This window comes from Mycena indigotica (genome assembly GCF_014461135.1).
Source record: "Mycena indigotica strain 171206Taipei chromosome Unknown Mind.scaff0005, whole genome shotgun sequence".
In the NCBI taxonomy this organism is placed as follows: domain Eukaryota; kingdom Fungi; phylum Basidiomycota; class Agaricomycetes; order Agaricales; family Mycenaceae; genus Mycena; species Mycena indigotica.
In genome coordinates, this window is record NW_023503004.1 from 1596771 (window position 1) to 1605165 (window position 8395).

The following is an 8395-nucleotide window of genomic DNA, read 5'->3' on the forward strand; positions in this document are numbered from 1 at the left end:
ATCAATCGTTGGATTGAACAAATATTGATGTTCCACTTCAAGTTGAAACATGTAAGGGGAGCAAACTTCCCTCCAGATGGTTTGTCTAGAAGAGAACCACAACCAGGAGATGAAGAATGGTTCCCAGATGAAGATGAATTTGAAGACAGCAAACCACCTGAAGATCATCCTGACTGGGACTATTTCTCACAACAACCTCTGGAGTTTGAGAGTTTCAAAGATGATATTGATGAACGCGGAGGTTATGTTCAAACACTCAAAGGAGCTGCTGAGGACATAACTGCATTCAAATCTGAATGTGATATGGCCAGAGAACAGGAAGATATCAGAGTCAATTATGTTCAATCAGTGTACCACTCAGAAGGATTAGAGATGCCTGCATATGTATACTCAAAATCAGAGAGCAAACTACTGCCTGATTTAGAACTACGTAATAATGAGATAAAACAAGAACCCTATGATGAAACTCATAGAAGTGAAGGTTCCAAAATGCAGGATCAGAAAATTGATCAGGTCAGGAGATGGCTTGAAAATCCATTACAGAGACCTATTTCAATTGGAGAAACAGAAAATCTGAAATATAAAAGATTTATGAAATTTAGTAAACGATTTTTCCGAAGTACAAATGGAAAGATTTACCTGCGGGGAGACAATTCAATGCATAAATTGGTCGTTGAAAAGCAACATCGAATGTATATGATGCGAGCAGCACATGACTCACTAGGCCATAAAGGGGTATTTGCTACAAAATCATTGATTGAATTGCGATTTTGGTGGCCAGATATGGAACGTGATGTGAAGTGGTACATCAAAACATGTCACGAATGTCAAGTTCGTAAGCAGGCATTGATTCGTAGTCCGCCAGTCATTACTGCAACTCCAAGTCTGTTCCAGAAAATACACACTGATGTTATGCATATGAGTGAAAAGTCAAATGGGTGCTCTTATATTGTAGATGCTAGATGTGCTCTATCAAGATATCTAGAAGGTCGAGCATTACGTAAACAAAATGCGGAATCAATTGGCCGTTTTCTTCTTGAAGAGATAATTTGTCGTTGGGGTTGTCCAGCTTGGTTAATATCAGATAATGGATCTCCATTCATAGCAGCCATTGAGTGGCTCAAATCTAAATATGGAATTGTTGGAATCCGTATATCTGCATATAACTCTCAAGCCAATGGTGTAGTTGAGAGAGGCCACTGGGACATCAGACAATCCATCAGTAAAGCCACTGGAGGTGACTTAAAGAAATGGTTTTGGTTCCTACCCCAAGTATTATGGTCAGACAGGATCACAATTAGGAGAGGACTTGGATGCTCACCTTATTTTGCTGTGTGTGGGGCACACCCTATAGTGCCTCTAGACCTAGAAGAAGCTACTTGGCTAGTTGAATATCCAGATAGAATTCTAACTACTGAAGAGTTGGTTGGTTACAGAGCACAAGCACTGGCCAAACATACCTACCATGTACAGGAAATGAGGAAAAGAGTTGCAGAATGGAAACAGAAAGATGTTGAAAAATATGCTGAGAAATATAAACATGTTATCAAGGACTATATATTTGAACCAGGAGACTTGGTTCTAGTCAGAGATATGGCAGTGGAGAGTTCACTCAATAGTCGTAATAAAAACAGATGGAATGGACCTATGGTGGTCATTGCCAGAAGCAAAGGTGGATCATATATCATATCAGAACTTAATGGTGCGCTCTTTCATGGAAAGGTTGCAAGATTCAGGGTCATCCCCTATGCTCAAAGACAGAAGTTGTCAATTGGTAAAAGAGTTCAAGAGATGATTGATGTGTCCCAAGAAAGGCTTCAACAACTTATAGAGGAAGATGAAGATCACACTGAGACAGAAAAGTATCAAGGAAAAGACTTGCAATTTCCAAATATCACAATTAATCCAACTGCTGATTCAGAAACAGAATCCGACTCTAACTCTGAGTCTGAGTTGGAACTGGCATAGTCACACTATAAATGTACTTAGCTGGGCGAGGTTAGATCACAAGATCAATCAAAATTGATCAGGATCGATCAATAGATCAATTGGACCGAATACAGTCCAGGAAATACAGTTGAAGTCATATGATTGCAAACCAGGAAGAAAGTACAAGAAATGTGCTACTAAACTTCCTACTTCAACTAGACACTATAAGGTGAACCCAAACACAAGAAGAAATCGTAAACAGGCCGTAAATTGGAACAAGTAAGGAAAAGCATGGATGATAGTACATTATTGGATCACTCCTTTGATTCAGCAACAAACCCCTCTGGTGTGGGGAATATCCTTGCAATATTCACAATTTTTTGGGCGCCTGAAAATGAGATAAGTGAGAAAACCCAATATAGGAAGATAACAAACGGAGTTGGGGGTCTCATCAGCGTGTCGGCGCGAACGAGCGACCTCACGCTTTGCAACCGAGAGTTCGGCTTCCGCGACCTTGAGTCTCGCGGTGGCGTGATCGCGTTGGGCCTCGAGGTCCTTGCGCGGAGTGCGCTCGGAGATCGGGTTGAGCTGCTGCTCCCGGAGTCGGCGCTCCAAGGCTTTGACTTGGAAGCGTTGATCCTCGATGTCGTGCCGGATCTGTCCGGGTGAGCGGGGCGCTGAGAAAAATATAAGCATAAGCCAAGAGCAACCAGAAGAATGTGTGCACCTGCAACGGGTGGAGGCAAGGCGCTGGCGATGACGCGCTCGGGCGTGATCGGGCCGGCCGCGCGGATTGATGCCAACGCAGCCCGGGCGGCGTCGGAGAGAACAGCATCGATGCTGGAGGAGAAGGGAGCGGCTCCAGAGCGCTCAGAGGCAGAGCCTGGATGTCTGAATAAGTTTAATCCAGAAAAATCAGAAGAGTACATACCAGTGGGCTGGGCTGCAGGCTGAGATGCCCAATAAGTATTGATATGTCTGCACCAGCAGGACAGCTTACCATGGCTGAAAATTCAAATAAGCTATCAATAATTGCAGCAGATGAGAAAGGCAACATACCAGCATCAGACCCCTCCTCGGAAGAGGCATCAACGCTCTCAAGCGGAGGTGGAGAGTCACGTTTAGCAGCGGAAGCCTGTAAAAGAGTTAAATCCACATATTGACAGAAGCTGTCAAAACATACCGTATCAGCGGCGTCATCAACATCCATCGCACCACCCTCACCATAGTTCGACGCGGAGTCGGGCACAGTGTTGGAACGCGAAGGAGGGGGCGGCGGAGGTGGCGGAGGCGAAGCGCCCGCGCATGCAGAAGACGTGGGTGCCGAGCTATCGTCGTCAGAGCTGACAACGATTGGCGCGCTGAGAACGCGAGCCGCGCGGGAGCGACCAGGCCCCTTCGCGATCTACAAGAAGGACAATTTAGAACATGATAAACAAGATAGAAAGAATAGCACACCTGCAAAGGCCGGCCACGGCGGCTCGCAGCCGCGTCGCCGTACTTGGGATGTTGGCGCGCCCTGTTGAAGGCCGCGGCCACGGACTTGGCGCCCCGACTGAACCGACCGACGCCAAACGCGTGGTTGTTCTGGTCAAGACGCAGATTGATCTCCGTGTTGAGACGGCGCAGCGCCGCCGTATCCGCGTCGGGCTGGCCATGGGACACGAAGTCCATGGAGTTCAGCAACAGGTCCCGCGCAGCCTGAAGCAACACAGGGTCGTCCGCAATATGGTGGGCGTAAGTAAAATGCTGGCCCTAGAAATATGTTAGCAAACAGGCAGAATAGAACAAGGAAATTAAAATTTACCCATTTCCAGCGCTCGCTCGCAAAGTGGGTGTCGCGCGCGTTGAGGTCCTTGAAGACAGGGCTCGCGTTGAACTTGGCGGAGGCCAAGAGGCACTTGCGAACAGCCGCGGGCATGCGGTGAACGTCGGGGTTCCACACCTGGATGGCGGGAGTCGAAAGGGAGGCAGTCTTGAGGCTAGAGACCATGGTAAGGATGAGTAAGCAGAGTAGAGGGGTCGACGAGTCGATGGGGCTTACCGGAGCAGCAGGCCAGCTTTTATAGCTGCAGCCCGGACCCTTGCCTTATGACGCGTCGTCCTCCCCCCGCAGAACTGGGGACAGTTCTGGGTTCTGAAAAAAGGGACGGGAGGGTCCGCAGGCGCGTCGTGGCTTACCAATTGCCACGCGACGTCCACAAGGCCAAAGAAGGCAATTTTCGCGCCTGGAGGCGCGCCTCAAGGCCCAATAGACGCACGACAAGAGCCTATATTGACAAAGAAGTGCGTACACAGAGCGGTACAGAAGAAGTGTCCGGCCCGAAGTTACTTGCGCAGCGCGCACACAGCAACACAGGACAGCGTCGACACAACGAGCGAAGCACGCCGAGTTGCCTGTGCAGCGCGCACACAGCAACACGACACGCAAACGCTCTCACGCAGTAGAAGACGAGAGCAAGGCTCAATCGACATCAAGCGGACGATTGAGTACCGCCGAATACGGCTAGCACCCAACGAAAGAGACAGGCGGAGCTAGGAAAGGGATCAGAAGAAAGAATGGCACAGACCTACCTAGTTTGGGCCGCCCAGCCCCGTGTTCCGCCATCCCGCCCTCCTCCCCGCCGCTTGCGCCCCAAAATCCACCACGGCCAGCCGCCCGACACTCCAGACAGGTCGTATTTCGCCAGAGCACAGAGATGAGACGCCGAGAACGGCGCCGACCGCGAGAAAACGCGCGCGTCGAGCGATGACGCGTCGCCAGCACGAGGCCACCCAGCCGCGCGGAAGCCCGCCGCAGCCAGGGAACGAGTGGAGCCACCGAAAGAAGACCGCCGAACGAGCAACACGAGGCTCGTGCTCATAGGGCAGGGATGGGACAACAGGACTCACCTGGATCCCCGCCCCAAGCTACCCCAAACAGCGAGGAACCACCGTTGCCCGTCCCCAGCTCCTTCAACCCCACCATCTAAGTGGTCCCGTCCGACAGATTCGACGATGTGAGTGCGAGGCGCCGCCCAGAACAACGATGAACGCGCGAAAATCGCACGCGTCGAGCGATGACGCGTCGCCCAAGCATATCGGGCCGGCCGCGAGAAGCGCTGCCACCAGGCAGCAAGAAGGCGCTGAGAGAGGCGCGAGGCAGCCAGGAGAAGCGCCCCGACGAGCGCACGAGGCTCGTAGGGCAGGGCCAGAGGTCGTGCAAGACGACGTGGTGGTGGTCAAGAAGAAAGAAGCACGAAGCACCGCCTCATGATCGGCAGAACGGAAGCCCGACCGGACCGAAGCCGGATCGGACCGACGACCGACGATCCGTTCGGAGATCTACCCAAGATAACGAGATTCGATCGCCGAGCGAGATAAGATAGGATTCCAACGCTCGCAGACGATATCTAAGCTCTGATAAAAACATTAAAAAACCTAGAAAGTCCTAGTCATTCGAGAGGTTTGGCATGTAAGAGGACATTAGGCTTCAACGAAACCATCTATGATAACCAGATATCAGAATAACTGAAGGAAACATTAAAAATTGGATTAAGTGACAGAGAAATTGACAGAAAATTGCTAGAAAATCAGAGAAAAAGCTGGAAAAATTAGGAAATAATAATATACATATAGGGAACCTGCAAAGATAACCAGACCAAGTTATAGGGCACAACAGAGGTACTATAGTGCAGTGATAATGATAGATTCAAACAGGAAACAAGGACATTAATGGTGAAACTCCACCTAGTTGAAACTGGGACTTGATCTTCATATTTTGCATAGCATAAAAATAAAACCCAGTGAAAAATGTAGCTGGAAGTGATGAAAAATGTAGTCAGATATTGTTGCTTGAACTGACCGAGGACGGTCAAGATTTATGAAAAGGGGAGATAATAAGCCGTCAATATGACCACCATATGAATGATAACATATGGACCCCATAAATTCATTTTCATGCACAATAGCTATGGAACATATGAAGAATCTCAGAATAAATGTTGCAAACCTTTGAATCAAATCTATATGCACCCGGCCACAAGGTCTAGGCCTGCTCTAGGCCAGGGACCAGTCTAGACTCTGAACCGAACCAAGGGTAACATGTCCATATTTGGCAAGTCTGACCCAGGACCTATATTAGAACCTTCCAGAAGCCTGAACTAGAACATTCTAGAACCGGATCAGCGGATCAAGTCACATCGTCACAGATTATGTAATTAATTTGAGAGTAGTATATAAGGAGGCCTGTAAAACCCTAGATTAATAGATTAGCCCCCCTGGGTGTGACTACTACCATCGTCACATCAGTTGGGTTTTGTCACACTTCACATACTGTCAGGTTAAGATAAACGTCAGGTTAGGTTAAGTGCAAGTGCAAGTGCAAGTGCAAGTGCAAGTGCAAGTGCTAGGAGAGTAGAGCCATATTGCTCCTCTCAAATCTAACTCCTCACCAACATCTGCTGTTTTCTGTTCATCACAGTGAAAACTTCAATACAAGCTTATACAACATCCCAAATTACAACTGATATCAATAGGAACATCTGAATCCGTTAGCCGTTTCCTGCGGCTCGAACCCCGAACACAAACCGCACAAAATTAGGATTTGATTAGTTGGGTTGAAGGTCCTGGTGATCTCCTTGATTGCTCATTTTCTACGTGTATTAACGTGCGCCACAGCCGCTGACGTTGTCTAGCTTCACCGCTCCGGATCCGGTTTATGCGACGGCCAACAACCTCACATTCAACCCGAGCGCACATGGCACCACTGGGCCCCTCCACAACAGCTTCTCGCGCTTCATCTCCGACGCCCAGAAGCCGTGGCTGTCTGCGCTAAGGGAACTTGGGGTGCCGCACATCCAAGACGCGGTCAGCACCTACTTGAATCCCCCTCCAGTTCCATTGCTCACCCCAGACGCAGCTGTCCGGAGGAGACGTTGGCGCCTGGATGGCACCCGCTGCTATAGATGGTCGGCCCGACGCTATTACACGCTCTTATGCGGCTTCCGCTTATTACCAGCCCGTTGCACATCGCCCAAATTTGATTGTCCTGACTGGAGCCGAGGTGACGCGGATTGCATTCACAGAGGCCAAGGAGGGGGCTACTGCGACTACAGTTGCTGTGTTAATTGAGGACAAGGCTGGGCGGAAAGCTCATTCGATAAAGGTGAAGCCCGGTGCAGAGGTCATTTCTTGCGCAGGGTGAGTTGTAGTACAACAGCTAATATTTTTATTGACTTGGGTTAGGACTATCAAGACACCACAGCTGCTTGAGCTCAGTGGGGTTGGTGATCCTGCCATCCTTTCTTCTCTTGGGATCAAGACTGTGGTTAATCTGCCAGGAGTAGGAGAAGGTGTTATTGATCAGGTATTCTTTGGTGTTAGTTATGGTATGTTTCCTCTCTAAATTGATGTAGTACTCATTAGTCACCCAGAGCTTGCTAATAGCTCCATTGTTACCCTCGATGACCTCCGTAACCCAAAATTCCTTACATCTGCACTAGCTGAATAGTATGTTTACCTTGCTCTTTGGTGTGCACTAACAGGCCTTTAAGTGCTGCAAATAAGACTGGTATCATGACTATTGGAGTTACAGGCTTTGCCCTTGTACCACTCCAAACAATAACTGGGCCAAGAGATGCCACCAGGCTCACTAACGTGCAAGCCGCACAAATTGCTGTCGGCAACAGCAGTGCTGCACAGAAGGAGAAGTGGGACACTATCATCCATGGGCTACGTGACCCTGCCCATCGAGGGCTTGTGGAGATGGTTGCATTCCCAGGCTTCTTTACCACTGCCAGTATGTTCAATGGACTCTTGGTTGACGAGAAAACATAATGGCTATTCAATAGGTGCACCTGTTGCCGGCAAGAAATACCTCACATTCACTGGCAATCTCCACTTCCCCTTCTCAACAGGCAGTATTCATATCACTTCAAGTGACCCAACAGTCCCACCTGTTATTGACCCCAGGTACTATGAGCAGGACTTTGGTCAATTTCTATCCTATTGTTTTTGGGTGCTTAATTCAGTTGCTGGCCCAGATTTAGAAGTGCTTGTATATACTCTCAAATTCATCCGCAAGTTGGCAAAGACTGGGGGTTTCAAAGGTATACCTCTGAGGACTCTGGGATCTCCACACTGATAAACCTGATAATGAAATATAGCAATTCTTGGAGCTGAAATTGATCCAGGCCTCAGAGTCCAATCTGACCCAGATATCCAAGGTATATACATCAAGAAATAATTAAATCAAACTGATAAGACTATACTGGAGAATATATTAAAAATCATGGAGGGCCAGAATATCACACTATTGGAAGTGCTGCTATGCTTCCACGGGCTAAGGGTGGGGTGGTGGCCCCAGATTTCAAGGTAAGTATTGTCCAATTGATATTGATTTCCTTATTGATTGACAGGTATATGGCACAACCAACATCCGAGTTGTAGATGTATGTGGATCTGCCCTCTGTCTCCCTCCTGTCTA

General features: G+C 48.6%; 1 protein-coding gene across 1 annotated transcript; it reads left to right on the forward strand.

The window, feature by feature from the left end:
- Positions 1 to 6856: 6856 nt before the first annotated feature.
- Positions 6857 to 8155, forward strand: MIND_00577900 (GMC oxidoreductase; the record flags this gene model as incomplete). Its single annotated transcript, XM_037362540.1, has 6 exons — positions 6857 to 7110; positions 7156 to 7298; positions 7344 to 7419; positions 7464 to 7708; positions 7761 to 8018; positions 8076 to 8155. 6 exons carry the CDS (start codon positions 6857 to 6859, stop codon positions 8153 to 8155), a joined length of 1056 nt encoding a protein of 351 aa, XP_037220461.1.
- Positions 8156 to 8395: the final 240 nt, after the last annotated feature.